Raw genomic sequence first — 19130 nt, 5'->3', positions numbered from 1 at the left:
CCCACGGTCGGAGCGCACGGTGCTCGCGGGAGGGGCCCTGGAGGATTTTAGGGGTTGAGGACGTTCCTTCTAGGCTGGTGCGTTTGCAGTATTCCTTTGCAGGCTTTGGCCCAGAGGAGGAGCGTGAGGAGACAATGTCCTCAGCATCCCCTCCCCCATCCCCTGCTTACCTCCACCTGGGGACTTAGGGTTTGAGGCAACTTAAAATTTTGCATAGCCCTTCCTAAGAGGAAACCATTTATTTCTTAGGTTTTCTCTGAGGAGGGGTAAAACAAGTCAATCCTAGCCTGTGGGATGAGTGGGGGGACAAGGGGGCTTGGGCACTCTGTCCTTGAGTCCCGGGTAAGAATCTTCCCCAACCATAGGTGTCTTTAAAGAAAAACAATGAAGCTTCAGCTTCGTTTCTTTTCATTTTTCACTGCAAACGGAAAGACGGCTCTTTGAGAAAATCAGGTGCTTGGGACGTGGCCTGGAGCCCGAGAGGGAAAGTGTGTGGAGCTTGTCAGCGTGGACAAGCTGCTAGGACCCCAGGGGTGCTGAGATGTGGGAAGACAGGGAAGGGAGGGAGGAGGCTGGGGTTGATGTGAGAGTGCCCCCCCAGCCAGGGCAAGGGAGCGAGGGGAAGGTGTGGCCTCTCCTGGGGTAGGAGAGCCCCATGGAGGAGGTGGGCAGGTTCAGGGGCTTTCCAGAGCAGAAGGCATTCCTGCCCCACCGCGTAGTGTCTGTCACCTCAACCCTTTCCAGGTGTCCTTGGCCTCTGGGCATGCCAACTGCTTTTTAAAGCACGAAGGGACTGATGTCCAAAACGGAAGGCTGCCACCCGTTAGTGTTGGGAAGCTTCCCAAACGATCGTTATTCCCCCCCAAAGAAATCCCGGCCAGGCTTTGTTCAGTTATACATTTTATTCTCTAATAGGTACAATACTAAAATAAACACAAATTAAAAAAAAGTTTTATTAAAACAAAACTGTACAAAAAAGCAGTATACTACATTTTAATTACAGAACAGTCTACTGTCCAAAAGGCACTAATCCAGAATAGGAGATACAATGATACAGGACTCATTTAAACTATTTTAATCAATACAATAGAGCACTTGTTTCTTTGACCATTTACATCTAGAAACAAGGGCTTTTTGCTACAGTCATTACACATTGTTATAAATATGAGTCCCACAGGTGAAGGTGCAGTATCGCTCTCCCTAGAGAAGGTTCAGGCCACGAGGGACTGTGTGGGGCTGAGAGGTGGGTGGGGGGCGGGGCCCGGGCCCAGGGCTGCCGGGTGCCTTCCCAGCGGATGGGCCGACTGCCCTGGGTGCGCGGAGCTTGTCTTCCAGCCTGGCCTCCCAGATAGTTGGTTTCTGGCCATTACTGGCAGCCACTTTACCCCCCTCTTGTGTGTTAGCACCGGGAAAGTGGGTTCTGAGATGCTCCAGGGAACTGGGGCTGGAGGTCTGGGTGATGAAGCGCCAGCAGCTCAGCAGAGGGGAGGCATTTTGGTAACCTGATCTGAGAAAAGGCAGCGACTACTCAGAAGAGGGACACAGAGCCCAGGGACGGCTAGTGAGCTGGGCACTACGGCCAGGCAGAGCCCCCTGCTACCTTCTGGGCAAACTTCTGGCCCAGAAATAAGAGGTCCCGTTCCTCCATTCAGAGAGGCCCTGCATCCCCTCCTGATGGACCCGGTGGAGAGTCTTCTGTTGAGAGAGACCTGTTACAATCTTGTGTTTTGGAACTTGCCTTCTAGAAGTGGGATTCTGCTTCCCAGAGGCTGTGCCTTGCCTCGCTGCTGCCTCAGAACCACGAACAGCTCCTGGGCAGTAGACGGCCAAGCTGTGTCTCTGCTTGTCCGTGTTTGGTGACCTGGACAACTCTCTAAACCCCAGATTTCATTCTCTAACGGACTCTGGACCTAAGGAAGAGAGATACTGCAGCTTTCCAAACAGTGTCATACACAGAGAAGACAAAGACAGGCATCTGATGTTAACAAAAATAAGTAACAAAGAAATAGGATTAAACCAAATCTCTTCTCACAGCATCCTATACTACATCCTCCTTCTGCTTAGCAGAAAATTGTACGTACACAAAAATACAAATACACAATTTTGTAGAACAGTCTGATTTTAATATATTTATATATATTTATATTTATACGAGTGGCAGGTTAGTTCATTATATAGAGCTTTTTGCACTTTTGGCTCATATGCAACAAGGCTTATAAATTCAGCTTTAGCTTTCATTCAGGTTTTATAGCTTTTGAACAATTGTTTTCACATTTAAAGCAGCATCCAATTTGCACTAGGAGTTTGTGGTGATTATAGGAAAGATGGGGTCAGGAGGTTACTGACAGGGAAGGCAGGGCCAGGGCCAGGGGCAGATATACATTCCAGTGTGTGTGGCGATGTCAGAAGGATTGCTATGGGACAGAGTTGACCATGATGACCCCTTGAGGTAGACTGAACACCTTACAGCAGACTCAGACACAGGTGCGACTCCCCTCAGGGACACATGGTGCACAGGATGGGGGACAGAGACCAGGAGACGCCAGAGGGAAACACAAAGACTAAGACACACGACGGCCAAGGCAGGGAAGGGCACTCTGCCCCAAAGCCATCTGGCAGGGACCCCACACAGCCCGTCGCAGATACTCGAGTATTTGGTGGACGCTAAAGACTTTCAGGCAGTCCCAAGGCATCTGGTCCATGGTATCTGATCGGATTACGACTGTCAACCTCACTTTCCACTTTCCAACCTGCGCCAGCTAGTTCCCACCCCCACAGCGAACAGGGAGACACAGCTGCACACGGTTCCGCAACAGAAAACAGTCCCCCGCACTCTGTGCGCCGGGGTGTTCGGGTCCAGGTAACTGAGAAGAAAGGGGGGCTGTGGTGCCGCTCGCTGCACTGCTGTCCCCTGCTCTGCAGTGCTCCCGCGCACGCTCACTGGGACAATGGACAAGCACTCGTAGAACCCGTAAACACGAGCAACTGGAGAACAGAGCAACAGCGCACTGCCCGGATCCGGGTTGGGGTGACGCGCTCCAGAGAAGCCTCCCTTCCATTTCCACCACGGATTCAAGATTCTCCCGTCTGACCACTTTCATCAACCTGCCTCCCTTCTCTCTCCCAATCCAAAGAATTCCTCTGGCAAATTTGCCCATACCTGTTAAATGTGAATGCCCACCATTTGGGTTATGACATTGTCTGAACAAAAACGCTGGATTATTAATGAAAATAAAGTGCCTGGTATGGATTTGTCCGTTTTGCAAAATGTTCTAATGCACCAACAAATCATCTGAGCGCTGCTTAGTGCCGTGATGTGAACAGAGTGCAGTCACAAAATAATCCGTCGTACACCCACCACATAATAAAGGCCCCAAATTTAGGTCAGACTTAAATTACTTTAAAAAAGAAGCAAACAGATAATCTCACACTCATTTTCAAAGACACACTTGTGATCTTGCTTCACCCCCAGCGACGATGGCCTTTCTGAGCCCTTGTGAGCAGACACCCTGATCCCTCAAATCTAGGGAGAGGACAAGAAGAGGCAGCCAGGGTTCCAGTGATTAATGATGGCAAATGAATCATTGTGTTTTAAACCATGATTATCTGACTCTTTGCCCTCTTGGGTCTGGATGCACTTTCCAGCTGCGGACAAAGACAGACCGAATTCTGCGCTGAGGCGGTCTTGCTCTCCCCGATCTCCCCACTCGACAGCTGTAGATTTTGCTAAGCAGGCTCCTTAACATTCTCTATGAACCAAGACCATAACCCCATTGACAGAGACACCCTTAAAAAGCAGCGCAGGACAGAGTGACGGAGCCAGCCTGACGGGCCAGTGCCAATGCCGCCCTGCCCACGAGCTTGCCCTTGTAGTTCTGCCAGCAGAATGCTGGGGGCCCTGCAGAGGGGCAGCTATCTGCACCCGCCCCTGAGGGCTAAGTGTAGGGAGGGGAAGAGGAGGGGGCAGGGCACAGGCCGACTCTCCGGCAGGTTCCAGAGGTCTGTAACTTGCTTAGGCACTTAAAAAACAGAACTAGAAATGTATCCTTGGAAGGTACTGCATACCTACTGGTGACTATGGCCGTGGAAGGGAGGGAGGGGAGCCCATGGGGAATCAGAGAAGGCTGTGGGCTCTTCCAGGGGAGGCAACTATGATGTTCTTGGTCTCATCTGGCAGGGGCAATGTCCCACCTTGCAGCCTGGGTGAAGATGGAAACACCGGGGCTGGGCCCAGCAGCAGCTCTGCTCTTCCCTGTTTCTGCAGACCAGAGCAAACGGATCGGGGCAGAGTGGGTGTGTAGACGGTCTGCTCCAGACTCACGGCTACAGGACTGCACAGGCTTGCTTGCTATTTCCCGTGTGAGAAAAACTACTAGAAGAGGCCCTTTCGAGAGAAGTGTTCCGGCGAAACCGTGAGCAACGAAGAAAAGCCTTGCCAGAGATGCCGACGCTTGAAGGGAGAACTCCCCCTGACCCCAAAGAACTTTGGTTTTGTGGTGCCCATTTTCAGAGATGCAGGATTAAGGGGCTCACTGACTTTAACATATTGAAATGTGGTTTTCAAGGCAAATCACTAACAATAATGCTCTTGAAAGGAGCCCACAGCTGAGCCCTCACCTCTGTTCAATCCACTCTACTAATGTATGCGCTGCCTGCCCCCGCCCATGAATCTGGCATAAAAACAAAAGAGTTCAATGTAATATCACTAGAGTGGCTGCTGTTTACATTAATATAGCACTAATGTCATTTTGTTTCCAGTTTAATAGCTTCAGTGAATGATGAAGTGGAAAAATGAACCTCATAAGTTTACGCTGGGCTCTTAGTTCCAGTAAAGCAACAAAAGGGGAGCGGTTTCTGGGCTTAAAGGAAGCCAGAAAACAAGACGGAGACTTCAACTTGACCTGGAAGTGATGGGAAGCTGGAAAAGTTATAAAGGCAACACAAATCTTGTGACTCATCTCTGCCACCCATACTGGTTGGTAAGAGTCACGTGCTCTTTCCAAGCATGGAGTTAATGTCTCCATTCCAAAATTTCAGTGGCACCCAACTGCCACCAGAGATGCCAAATCTGGACCAACAGCTAAACAGAAGGCACACATACCTTGTTCCCTTCACATTAGGCTGGGTTTTTTTTTGGTGTGGGGTGGGGGGGATAATCAAAAATCCCATTAGCCAGCGAATGAAACAAGGTACCTATTACAGAGCCACCAAACTCAAATAGTCAACCTGATAGATCTGCTCACAGGGCCACTCCAACTGGGGCCTTCCTCCTGGGGTGGTTTCCACTCTCTTGGGCTCCAAGGATGCCTAGGACGTGATGGAGTGGATGAGAAGAGAGTGACAACCCCTGGGAACTTACTTTCAAGAGGAAAAGAGCTGGAGAAGCGAGGGGGAGAGAAACATGGAATTTTAGTTCAGTCCTCCGGTCAGCTTGGAGCCCGGGCCCCTGACAATGGTCACTGAGCTGCCACCTGAATCCCTAGGCAGCTGGCCCCTTTGCTGGACTGTGGTTCATTAGACAGTTCTATGCCGATCCCAAATCTGGACCTGTCTCCATGTGGGGCAGACACTAATACCAGAATCCCCGAATCTCCAAAAGTAATGGCTCAGCCCCACTGTCTCTCGTGTCTATGATGGGACAGCAGAACGAGCTAGAACGGCTTAGCTAAACACTTCTGTGCAGAAGCAGGATGCCTAACAGTAACAGGCACTAAGAAAATGCTTGAAGAGCTAAACAGAGGGAAAACAGGAAGTGCACTCTCTGCCTCAACTAACTGCAACTACACCCAAGGAGTGCTAGTAAATTCTACTTCTCCTCAAAACGCAGATGATGAGACAGCCATTCTGTTTCTCCTCCTGCCCGCAAAAGGCAGGACCTCACATTTGCCTTCTAGAGACAGGATGTTTGAAACAGGTTTCACATCACTGTTGCTGAGCCTCACTGAGTTCACTGCGTTTCTGTCACTATCACTAACCACGGAGAAAGGCCAAGGGGAAGGGATGCTCTAATGTCTAGATCATCAAAGTAACACTAGTTCAGTGTCAGGGGGAATGAAGTGCACAGACAGAGGATAGCGATGTGACAGTGTGCTAGTGGGGATTATCCAGCATTGTCTTGTGAGAGAACAAAATAGGTTAAGTGCATTGATTTCACTCAGAGCAATGCCAGGCAGACCCTGCAACCTGTTCTCCAAATAACATCTACTAACGTGAAAGAAGCAACTGGAGATTTTCCTCGACTCCATTAAGGTGATGCTGCTCAGTGTAGGGTCTGCGAATCTTCAAGAATAAACAAGACAGTAAGAACACTCAGCACAGTGCCTGGCGCATAGTACATGCTCAATAAATGTCAGCTGCTATGATCATGAGCTCTGAATGCTCAGGAGGTCTGAATGTTTGTCTCTTGTTGCATTATGATTTAGAATGACATCTTTCTTTACTCTGGTCTCTTGTAAGAGTAACTTCTGGTGTTTTCTTCCAAAAAAAATACTATTTCATGGGTAAGTACTACCCATGCTTTCAGGGATTTGGGTGAGTTGGCTTTCTTTTTTGCTTTTTTCTTTTTAGTGGGGGCTGCTGGTGGTAATGGCATTATAAGGTGTAGGGTTTTTGGAATCACCAAAATGGCCTGTGGAAACAACTGGGGAGGGAAATGTCTTGCCAACTCCAGTTCTTTTTTAGTAGCACCATTCCTTAAGCGGCACATCGAATACTTTGATCCCTAAAAGAGCAGATTGTGTTAGGTTTTAACTGCAGTGATAATTCTATTTTGTTTGAATATAAGCAGATAATCAGAACGTTGTGCTGGCTGTTTGAATGCCTGTCTCAGCAATCGGAATCATACTCCAGTGAGTTCTCAGAATTTCTAATCTTAAAACAGCTTCTCAACTGTAATGGAGATGGTGATCTTTCAGCAGCTGGGAAAATAACGGATGGGGTACTCTGCTCTTTGGGGCCATAAATCCACAATCATTCCAACTGTCAGAAGACTGATAGGACCCCACAGGGAAGTCTCCACACTAGCACATGTATCTTGAAAGTAGGCGCATGGGGGTGGGGCTGAAAGTCACTTTTAGATCCTATAGGAAGAGAAGCACCGTGTAAGAACTTTTAATGGCATTTTTCCTGATCTGGCCCAATGACTACACATTTTGGAGGTATTTTTGAGGAGAACAAGAATAAAAGACCTCAAGGCAGAACCTTTTCCCAAATTCTGTTTGTGGACGGGGAGAGAACAGTTATAGAGAAGCAGCCTGCCTCAGCATTTTCATCAAAATGAAGTATAACTAGCACTTGGTTAGGATCCCTTCTGATATGTGGAGACGGGGGAAAAGGTTTGTATGAGGGTAAGCAGCAAAATACGAACAAAAGCAAGAGTGGCATTTTCTCAGTGGTTACTAAGCAATCCCGGAGTGTCCAGGCTTGAAGGAAGAAGGCGCTCGTGGCCCAGGCTCACGGGCACAGCTAGGAGCCCCACGGAAACGAAGCAGCTTGTGAGAGGCTGCTTGGCACTATGCTGGGTGCTGGTATTCGTGCAGAGGCTCACTTGATCATAGAACTGAATGAAGACTTCTGCAAGTGATGGAAAAAACCAAAGCATATTCTAGAGAAAAGCTAGCTGGCGACACAGCAGCTCCCCTCCAGTGGGAGGCCTCGGCGGGAGAACAGCAGACATCCTGGGCAGGCGGTGTAAGGTGTCAAGGCCACACGATGCTCAGGGGGACAAAGTGATGAAGAGAAAGCAAGCAAAGTGAAAGGGAGAGAAAACATGCACCTGGGTGGGCTGGGGAGACAATCCCACTGACTCAGCAGAGCAATGGGGAAAACTAGGATAACAAAAGGCTGCTGACATAAGGAACCTGGTTTTGCCCTGTAAGAGCAATGTGGGGAAATCTGGGTGACACTCATGCATATACATTAACTACAGGACACTGTAAGTATCAGGACTCCATTTATGCCACATAGTTGTTAAAAGCTCATGTGTTTACATCTGTTTGTATCATGTCTGTCAAAGATCCTATGATTCAGTGAGGAAAACGCTATTTAACTCACGTGTACATTCCCATTTGATACTTTCTAATGGTGACAATGGAAATATCAAGTAACCAAGGAGAAAATCAAAATCCCAGGAAGCTTGTTAGACAGTAAATGTCCTCAAGTGAGGCCACATGATGTGCTTAGCTGGCCAGCAAGTGGGGCAGTCATGAAGGGCTTGTCAGGGACTGACTCAGTTTGGGGTTCTGACTAAAGTTTCTGCCAAAGGTGGAGCTAGTCAAAACTCGATGTGAGACAGAGGTTTCAAATGATATAGAAGTCAAGTGGGGAGCAACAGCGAAGGCTTCCATTTTGAAGTTGAAATAACTCCAAATCCTTCTCTTTCACTAAAGGGAGAGGACACGAACACCATGTCATTATTTTAGTTTACTGAGCTGCTGTTCCAAATGTTCTTGGGAGCATCAGTGCTAAAAGGGAACAGGGAATGGGAGATCTGCCATTTCCCATCGCATAAAGGACAGAAATCCTTTTAATTATGACCATGCCAATCTACATCTTGCTAAAACAGCTAATTACATGTCAGGAGGACACTCAGTCATTCAGAACAATTGTCGTTATATTTTTATATATTCATTCTGTGCCACCCCCCTCAATTACCATGGTTACAATTTGAAAGGATTCAGGCAAACCTTCATTTGATCACAGCACACCAATGTGAATTTGAGAGTTAATTATGGCTGTATAGAGCCACTTTTATTAAAAGAGAAAATGAAAATGGAGTTAAGGGAGCGGCATCCCAAGATGTCTGAGCCAGGCACACACGCCCTGCTCAGGTCAGCGTGTGGCAGTCATAGTGACAGGGCACACTCGACAGCTGCCCCCACACCACTGCACTTTGGGGCTCAGACACCCATGGAAGGCACGGTCATGCTATCCAGATGGGCAAATCAATTCCCAAACTTGTCAAGCAAAAAAGGTGTCAGGACTGAAAGGCAGAGCCTCCTGCAGATGCATCCCTGTTTGCTGTCAGGGCGCTGCACGGGCTAACAAGATAACGGGCGTGAAACATGGGTGGCTGACGGCCAGAAGTTAGACTTGACTTGAATCAGTTAGATTTAGTTCTGCGCAATGCTTGGCCCCAAGCATCCTATGAAGCATGATAAAACAGAAGTCCAGGGTTCTGCACAATGGTTACCCACAGCATCTACTACACCCTCAAGGTCCCTGGGTGACGATAAGCACGGGGTGCAAGATCTTTTGGTGCAAGCAGATTTCCCCTCCCTTCTCCACCCTACGTACTCCCCTTTTAATTACTAAAGAAAACTAATGTTATAGGAAACTGGATTTCTCACATCGTTAGCTTTCTCTTTGCTGCTACTTTTCATCTCCACCAAGACTTCCAGCTTTCGAATGTCCATAGATAGGAACAGAGTTGCACTTCAGAGATAAGTGAGTCAACCGTTGGTCCTTTAAGATGACAAAAGCAGTCGCTTATCACTTTTAGCTTGTAAGTAAAGAGACTGAAGAACAGCCTTTCTGAACATAACCTGTTTATAAGAGGAGTTTTTGTGACTGGAAAAGGAACTTGTGGGGTCGATGTATTGAAAAAGTCTTTCCCACCATCTCAGTATGGTAGTTCTCCTTAGAGGGGTAAAGAAAGCTTTCCTCTTAGGTGATAGTCATCTTTTGAAGAGAAGAGCATGTGATGAAGGAGAGCGCGGTACTGAAAAAGAAAGGGCCTCTACTGTGACAATACGCTACCACTAGGGAAATCCTTACAAGATAACGTGGCCATTCATAGTTGCCTCCCTGGGAAAACCTTGTGTTCTCATTATGGTACAATACCTTCAAACTGGAAAACTTAGGTATTACTGAAGTAATGTAAATTAGTCTGGAAATTAAGAAACAGGAAGAAGGTTTTCGGGCAGGCAGCTCAGTTAGCCAAATTCAACATGGCTGACAACTGATACCCGAATCCTGAGTAAACATCCTTGCTATTTAGAGAGCACACAAAAAGGAATGTTTTAAATGTGTAATTCCCACCCCTTCCCCAGTGCATCCCCCACCCCATCCCTATGCTCCAGAAAGACGCTGTCAGCCAGCAGCTGGTCAGTGCGCCCAACTTTCACTTGGGAAATCTTGACAAACAAAACCGGCTCAGTAAAGCTATAAATGGATTTGGCTGGTCTCAATGCAGCCCCAGTGAATACAGTAGTAAAACATTACTAATAATCACAACAACAAAATGACAAAATCTATCACCACTCTGACCTAAGATTTAAATCACGGACAGAGATTAACACAGAAAACCAACGCACAACGTGAAGGGTCAGGACTATTCAGTGTAGAGTGCTACTGAGCACAAGATCATCAATAACAAGAAAAATTATTGCCTAAGAATCTGTTGAGACTTATTGGGGAAAAATACTCTGGTTGTTCTCTGAACAAAAAAAGACAAAAAGCAATTTTAAAAGGCAGAGCTACAAGTTACATGGGAAGACTGCTTCTACCCAAACCCTTCTTAGGACCAAGAGAGTAAGGACTTGAAGTTCACATTTTTAGGATGGGTAGGAGGACTGTGTGTGAAAAAGGGATTATTTCCACTGTTATGGGCAGAGATAATGTAGCTGGTCAGTGGAATACGTAGCTGGTCACAAAGATGGCCTGCAAGACAGAAAGGAGTGTTTGTGTGAAGAGATGGACCACACCCACATGCTCTGCCTTCTGTGGAAGATAAAAATCCCAGCAAAGATGTCTGCTCAAGATGAGGCCCTTAGTATTGGAGCCCAGAGGCAAATGGAAGGGGAGCTGTTCACAGAGGAAGAGAATGTGACTGGAGATTCCTGATGAAATAAGTCTATTTACACTTGGTGCTTGATGGCTAGAGTCCAGGAGGGAAGTTTGTAAAGAACTGAAATGAGTGTTTGAGCGAGCTCTTCATGAGTTGTCCCCTTTGAGGTAAAAATATATGTGGGTATCTGGCCCCAACAGCGGTACTGTCGGTTACTGGACTGCGTGCCATCGAAAATCTACCAGGAACCACAGTACTGGATTTGCATACTTCACTGTTGAGCAGCTGCTTCCTCACCCGTATCTTTTTAGGTGGTCACCTCTACTGAGCTACAGTGAAAGGTACCTAAAAGGGGTCTTCCTGTTCCAGGAACTTTCTTCCTGGGAAGGAACAGGAGAATGTGGGGGGGGGGGGGGGGGCGCCCACCCAAAGACAGTGTGTGGGAACTGTATAGATCCCATAGGTAGGTGGAAGGTAACCGCACTTTTCAACCACTTAAAGGACTGAGACTGTGAAGAAATGCCCTAAGGGGTACTCAACAATTACAAGCTTTGCTGAAATAAACCAAAGTGTCTATTTGGTACTGACTGACACCAGAAGGTCTCAGCTAAGAGTGTACTGTATTGCCCTCCCTGGCCTTCACCCCACATTAGGGTTATCAACAGCAAATCAGAAATCTCATTCAGATGGTCCATCTTTAAAAGGTCCCTTTGTAAGGCTGTGTTGTAAGAAGAGTAGGAAGTTTACCCATGTGACTATAGTAATTCAATGAAAGTGTCTTTCAAAAAATAACAGACAAGTTCCTATAAGAACTGCTGACAAGGTTTCCACCCCACCCTTTTATTTAGTCTTCTTCACTAGGGAAGAGCAGTCCTGAAACAGTCCTCTGGGGCCTGAGGGATGTACAGGATGGAGTAAGAAAAGAGGGGTAGATCAACCCAAAAGTACATAATGGGATTTTTTTTTCTTTTTCTTTTTCTTTTTTTTTTTTGAGTCTGGCTCTTTTCCCTTCAGTAAGACAGGAATTTAGGGTTTTTTAAGAAAAAAATTCACCATCCAAAGATACTACAAATTAAGACAGTGACAACTCTGTGTGCCATTATGAGAACTAAGGTAGACTGGACAAGACAGCAGAATTGAACCCAGGGACAAAAACAAAACAAAAACAAAAACAAAAAAACAATGGCAGATTTAAATCTAGGCCCCAAAGAACTGTATTTTTGCTCTCGGTGAAAAAGCAAAAGTTATATGTAAGGCAGCGGGTCTTAAGAGCAGGCCAGCAGTCTTCTTCAATTAAAAGAAGAATTCTGGATGAAAGATTCCTTCTTCCTGAACCCAGTATGTGGCTATCCTGCATTGGTAGACATGTGCTCTTACTTTTTCCAGGTTGCCAGATAGGGCCTGCTACTGCTTTCATGGATACTGACTCCCCTTTTTTCTCTGAAGCTTTTCTCCTTCCTTAAGGCCTTAAAACAATGAAACCTTTTAGCTCTTCTCTGGCAATCACTGTATTTCTTTAGAAACTGCAGCTGTCTTAACAGTTTGAGTCTGTTTCTTTAAAAAGACCAGCAAGAACAAATGATACTAGCAATCCCATCATAAAGAAGCTATCAATTATAATAATCTCCTTACAATAAATCATGGATGTGGCTTGTCAGACAGTATATTTTCCTCTCTTTTCTTTCTGATTCAACTGAGAATAAGCAGACAAAATTTCACCAGAACGGGAAGATACAATACATTACATTTTTTTTTCTAAGTAATATAAAAGGAAAGAAAGATAACATAATCTCCTAATTGAAATAAAAACTCAAACACACCAAGAAAGAAAATGAGCAGGGGGATCATTCCTGAGAATAACAAATGCTACTCTTGAATCTGTTGGTTCAAGTAATACAGTAAAACAGAAAAGACTACCCCATTTTACTCCAATTCTTGGAAGCTGGAAGAAGTATATACATTTTCTGCCTGAAATCCACAGACAAGAGCAGGCCCAGTCCCTGCCCTTAGCTCTTTAAAGTCACAGACCCATATAAGGTGGCATTTTCATGCCCTCTAAAGGCTTCCGCACACTGGCGTAGGCAGGATGAACAGACAGGGAGAAGACCTTGTCAGCATACGCCTTAAATGGAGTCAGACCAGCTAAAAACTGGTGGGTATTTAATATCTACTAATGAGAAAGGGAAAAACAAAGAAGGTCAGTCTCACTCTCTTCTCAATGGTTTTAGGTTGAATACATCTGGTGGGGGCATGGAGGTGAAGAGGTAAGGAAATGGCGCCTTCCTTCCATCTTAGAAATTGTTCTTAGATAATGGACGAAAAGACAGTTAACAGCCAGCCCCAAATCCCCCTTTAAGCAAGGCTCCACTGTGCGCAGAAAGGAGATGGAACGAGGCAGAAAATACACAGCAGTCATGCCTCCCTCAGACGCACCCTACGCCGCTACATTGAAGGCTGTTTCCTCTTCCCCACAGTGACAGTGTGTCATTTAATCGGGATGCCAAGAGATCATTTTCATACAAGGCCAGCAGATGTAATTTTCTTTGATGCATGAATAGTTCATCATTTTGCTACTAGATGACAAGGTGATCACAGGGTGACTTTATAACGCAAGTTCACTGTTTGGTATTTTGAGTTCTCAAAATGAAAAAAAGATTTATCAAATATAAATATCTTTAAAAAGTAACAAAAGTGCTACATATGTGATCAAGGAAAAAAATTCCATTAGTTACTGCCGCTTAAAGTAGATTAAACTTTACAAATATTACCACATCCATTATCAATATGGCTTCCAATTATTAAATAAATTGCCTGTAGCAATATAGCTTTTCACACCTCTACAAGGACAGAGTAAAGAGAACACCAAAGCAGTCACATCACGTTGTATCTTGAAGACACACCACGCAAGTGGCAATTGTCCCCTGCTTTTTTCTGCTCCTTTTTAGGAAAGTATTTGCAATTGTGATAGTCAGTCAGCATAATCCCACCATAAAGTCCTCTATCAACCTCTCATATTGAGGGGGCTTCAGTTAATGGATACAAAGACTGGAAGTTCATTCACTCATTTGTGACCTTAGCTCCATCCTTGAAAGACTTTTTTTTGGTAGCAGGGAAAGGGGACACAAACAGGAGGCAAAGCAGCGTCCATGATGACCTCCAGCACTTTTGCAGGCAGGCACATACCTGTGCCGCGTAACGTACAGTGGTTCTGAGAACTGGACTTAACATCCATTAGACATTCAGCTCATGTTTTTTGTTTTGTTTTGTTTTGTTTTTTTTCCAATGCTCTCAAGCTGGGTTTGTTTTGTTTTGTTTTGTTTTTTTAAATGACTTTTGTTTTTTTGTGTGTTTGAATCATGGTCCCAAAGGCAGAAGGCAGTATTTTATCTACTAAGTCACACAGCTTGTGAGAGGAAAGGATGTCTGTGTCAGGCATGTTAACATCAACCAAAATCTGAGATCAAGTTTTTCCATGGACATTCCACATTTTTCCACAGCACCCAAAGAAGTATAATCTAGCCACAGTGTGACTATTATGAGGCACGGCTTATTGCAGCTGGAAATCAATTATTCCCACGCTGAGTGGGAATTCTAGTGTTCCTTTTACTCTGCAGATACTCCCCAAATGGTGTCTGTCAATCCTGGGCCACACTACCTCAGCTTGCATCCTATCAGTCTTGGGGAAGGAAAAGGGTACAGACTAGTGTTACAGGAATCTAAAGGTACCCAAGGTTTTACACGTAGCCTATTATTTGAGAACTGAGGGCTATCTAAATACCTGGAAGCACTTTCTTGGAATGCTAAGACAGAGCAGCAAGATTTTCTAGCCTCGGGGGCTGGGAGAGGGAAGTTTGGTTGGTTGGTTGGTTGGTTATTATTTACTGGGAATTAATACTGAGAGAGTATATGCAAAGGCTGAGGGCACCATGCCATCTTCACAGAACAAGACCCTAAGGGCTAACTGACATACAAGAAACTGCAAGTTATACTGTAAGAACACATGTTAAGGACCGAGGAAAGTCTGCTAAGGTGCTACGTCTAAACTAAGTTAACTTCTCATGTTCAACCCTCCCTGATCAGTCGTCATCCAGGGCCTCTGTCTTGATTTCGTTGGCTCCTTGTCGGGCCAAGGCCAAGATAGTGTGGTTGACTGCTGCCATTTCCACAGCTAATGAGATGGGGTCTTGGTGGTCACTATGGCTAGTGCTGTCATCCTAGACATGCAGAAATAAGAAACAAATGTTATTAGTGGATTGGTAAAATTCTCCAACTCACAGAAAGGCATGCTGAGGGCAAGGGAGGCAGAACATTCGTGGGAGGACACAGTGGGTGAGGGGCTCGTGACAGAGTAGAGGTGAAATGTATTTAAGTAGACACTGAATGGAAATAGGTCCAGACTTCCAGTTGACATTTCCAGGATTCAACAAATAAAAAGCACCAAAATGTTTTTTTCTTGCTGAGAATTTTTTCCTTCTATCAGAAAGATTGCTGGTGATGATAATCAAACCTGATCATTCTAGGTTTGCAACAAACATAGCACTAGTCACTGAAGGCCATACTAGTGAGCTATTGAATTCTGGACTAGTACTCGTACAGTTTATCAGAGCTCATGGTATCTTTCTACTGAGCTGAGAAAACTAGACTAAACTACAGACACCAACATCTTATGGATAAAAATGCATTTTCACAAAAGAACAAAAGACCCAAAAAACTCTCGATTACAACAGGACAAAAGTATAACTGCCAGCAATGGCTATGGGTGAAAACGTGTGGTGCTCTCCTGCAGGAAGACACCAGGGAAGCGGCAGGTGTCATATTTAGGGGGAGCGGGAAGCTCTCCCTCCGTGCACAACTCAGTGTGAAAGCTGTGAAGGAAACTGGCACCGCAGGATGTTTGTCAGGCACCAGAAGATGGTGTTACAAATAAGGGATAAGTTTCTCACCTGTCATGCCTTCAGGGGAACTCTCGCATCAAAAAGCTTGGGAAAGGGTAAGATCCTGGTGGGTTGGGGGGGTGGGGTGGGGAGGGAGGGAATCATGGGATGTGCTGCCCTTAGGGCATCTGGAAAAAAAAAAACGGGGAGTGATCCATCTACATTAGTAGACTGAAAAATAACAGGAATGTTTCTGATTAGAAAGACAGATATTTTCTTCAGTAAAATGTGGAGCTATGATTTGGGAGTGTACAAAGAAAAAAGGTAACCCCTGGGAATTATGGGCCTCACTGTTTCATTCTCATTTCCACAAAGTGGTCTGTAGAGTTTAAAAGGGGCTCGTGTAAAGTTCGTGCATTCCTGCAGTGTCTGCGCTCAAGCTGGTAAACAGAGGCTGCAAAATGGATGGCAGAAGGAAGAACGTAAGTGGGCTATTATTTCAGAACTGACTGAGGGGCGAGGAAGAGATATATATATATATACTACAGGAAACAGCAAACATTCTCCTGCTGTGGTCCAGAAGACATCATACATTTTTTTCATATTCTAAACAGAAACGAATTTTAAAACCTATGAAAATTTTAATGAAATCTGTCAACAGGTATGTGGGGGGAAAATTCCCACATTCTTAGTTACTGAATTATTCCATCCAGTGGCTACAATTAAATATATATTTTTCCCCCAAGCAATGAAAACTAAGTCAGGGTGAGGTGAGAAGACATGCATTTATGAGAGGATGTGTGTGTCAATGTGCCAGAGACTCTGAAAGAACCACTCATCCGGGCATGAGGGTTCTCACTGCAATGGGGCCGTGGTGGGCGGGACCTTCCACTGTGTGCTGCATTGGTACAGGTTTAGGCATGGAGTATAGCTACCCAGTAGCCCTTAGTATTCTCAAACATTGAGTGTGTGTGTGGTGGATGGTGTAACTTGCTTGTTTGGATCAGATCCTCCTCTCTTCTTCTACCTTCTCTGCTTCTCTGCCTCCCTCTGAACTTCTTCCCTCCTCCTCCTCCCCATTGCGTACTTGCCAAGTATCCTGTTGTATGACAATAAATCCATGTGGGTGAATAACAGTTTCTTACAAATTTTACAGGACAACTGAATCTTATACCACATTCCTTTCAAATTACATGAAAATCTAACTACACACATGAGCAGAGTGGAGGGACATTAGATTGTCTCCTCTCTCCCACCCCGTACAAAACACACCCACAGAATTGAGTTGTCATACTATCCCACCCACTCTGTAACCAAGAACCTCTGCTCAGCTGCTCACCTGCTCTGAGTAGTCATTTCCGTCAACGTCATCACTGTTGGAATGGCCTCCTGGACTCTGTACATCTATCCCATGACTCTCCAGGATTGCTGCTTCTTCGAAAAAAGCAAATAGATCCCTAAATTATCTGTTACATTATTGTAATAGCCAAAACACTGAATTTATCTTTGTGCTGAGGAAATCAGAATGTAATTAAACAAGAACCTAGATTCCTCTACATTTTGATTCTTTTAAATTGCAGACAGGTAGAATTCAGCTGCACACAGGCCAGGAGAGGAACACAGTGGTCGTTCTGGAGCCCCTGCTGCCTCACATGCCACATCTGAGTGGTTGACTGTTACATACGTGCTTCATAAATACTTACCAACTAATTAAACAGCCCTCCTGTCTTGGGGTTCTGTAAAGTGTTTGAGAATTGTATTGATGGGGAGTAAGTTTAGAATTGAAACACAATTTTAGAAGCTGAAAACCAACCCCCCACCCCAATCTCATTAATTCATGTTTCTGAAATGTTCTTCTTAAAAATCTGTGTTTTGCTTAACAGAAACCCATGGGGGAGGGGAAGGAAAAAAAAAAAAAGAGGTTAGAGTGGGAGAGAGCCAAAGCATAAGAGACTCTTAAAAACTGAGAACAAGCTGAGGGTTGATGGGGGTAGGAGGGAGAGGAGGGTGGGTGATGGGTATTGAGGAGGGCACCTTTTGGGATGAGCACTGGGTGTTGTATGGAAACCAATTTGACAATAAACTTCATATATTGAAAATAAATAAATAAGTAAGTAAATAAATAAATAAATAAACAAACAAAATAAAAAATCTGTGTTTTGCTATGTTCCCTATTAAGACTCTTTCATTCCAGTTCTATTAATCGTACATTTCTTAATACCTAAGTCACAGCCCAGTAACAACAAAGAAGCTCAGGGTCTCACTCACTCTCTCAAGACCTTAACAAGCATCTTTACTATGAGGCACAGGAGTAATTGGTCAGGGGCCAGGTCTAATTCTAGATTCTAGAACATTAAGAACAATGCCATTATTAGTATAATACAAATACTGCAAGAAATACTAATTCTTAAAAACACAAAGAAAAACATAAGGACAATTCTTGTTAGGCTTAAAAGTAAGGATTGTTAAGACCTGCAGTTCTAAACTGCAGGTACTTTCAAAAAAAACCAAAAACCAAAAACCAAAAACTGATGTCTAGGACTGCTTCAAAAAAGAAAGCAGCCTCTCTGATACATTACCAATATTGGCTCTCCTCTTGATCTCCTTCCGTCTGTTAGCAAACCAATTATATACTTTCAGGGAGGTAACTCGTTCCAGATCTGACAGTTTTTTGCCTGTGAATGCATGCAATAAAATTCAGATAGTCTGCATCTGAGACTAGTTTTAAGGAATAATACTTTTTGAAAAGTTCTTTTGATTGCATTTATTGCCAGAACAACAGATACAGGGGGATTTTTTTTTTAGTAGTATGTATGCACTTAAATTATTACTGAATGAATAAACACTAAATACAGAAATAGCAACTAATAACAAAATATTTCAGAAAACCACACAATACTAAAGAAATTTCAATACTAAATACAAAATTAATAAATTCCACAAATTCAACTCTAGGGTTCAAAGGTCAGATGATAGCACATGGAGGCTTCATTCAATTAGCATCATTGTAGATGAGTGTGTTACTCTTCATCAAGTTTCCAGGTAGTTGAAGTTTACTTAAATCTTTAAAGCCTTATATAAACTAGTTTCCTGCTGTCTTAAGACAGAAGAATAATTATTGTCCATGTTTTCTTGACTCTGACCATCCATTATTATAACTATACTAGAACACATAGCACAATTCAGGTTGCATTTTAAATTTATTACCTTCTTTGCTGTCAAATGTGAATTCTTACAGATTAACACCATGCCTGCAAACAAGGGTCCACCTGTACCTTTTCCTCCTCCCCTGTCCTTTTCTGTCTACTAAGCTTTTAATCCACAGTGGGTGGAGAAGCCAGAAAAAAGGTTAAGGTGTTGATGACACAGGGTGAAGTGTTTTCCAGGAAGGCTCTGAGTTCCTGCACAGCTTCTGGGGTGGGACTGTGGCTGGTGTGAGGTTAGGGTATAGGTGTCACTGGAGATGTGTC

General features: G+C 44.6%; 1 protein-coding gene across 9 annotated transcripts in view; it reads right to left on the bottom strand.

The window, feature by feature from the left end:
• Positions 1–883: 883 nt before the first annotated feature.
• HMBOX1 (homeobox containing 1) overlaps positions 884–19130 on the bottom strand; it is a 192942-nt gene continuing 174695 nt past the window's right edge. The window contains exons 8-11 of one of the 9 annotated variants that reach the window (XM_019440899.2): positions 18240–18335; positions 17000–17094; positions 16688–16759; positions 884–15000 (exon numbers count right to left, since the gene is read on the bottom strand). In XM_019440899.2, the coding sequence (XP_019296444.1) occupies positions 14863–15000; positions 16688–16759; positions 17000–17094; positions 18240–18335 (401 nt within the window). In that variant the 3' untranslated portion in view covers positions 884–14862. Of the gene's footprint in view, positions 15001–16654; positions 16760–16999; positions 17095–18239; positions 18336–19130 lie in introns of all 9 variants that reach the window. The other 8 variants (XM_019440900.2, XM_019440901.2, XM_019440906.2 and 5 more) reach the window with 8 other exon arrangements.

This window comes from Panthera pardus, unplaced genomic scaffold (genome assembly GCF_024362965.1).
Source record: "Panthera pardus isolate Hobbes unplaced genomic scaffold, ASM2436296v1 HiC_scaffold_13, whole genome shotgun sequence".
Lineage (NCBI taxonomy): Eukaryota > Metazoa > Chordata > Mammalia > Carnivora > Felidae > Panthera > Panthera pardus.
The sequence above is the reverse complement of the archived record's forward strand: the minus strand, read 5'-3'. Positions and strand labels throughout refer to the sequence as shown.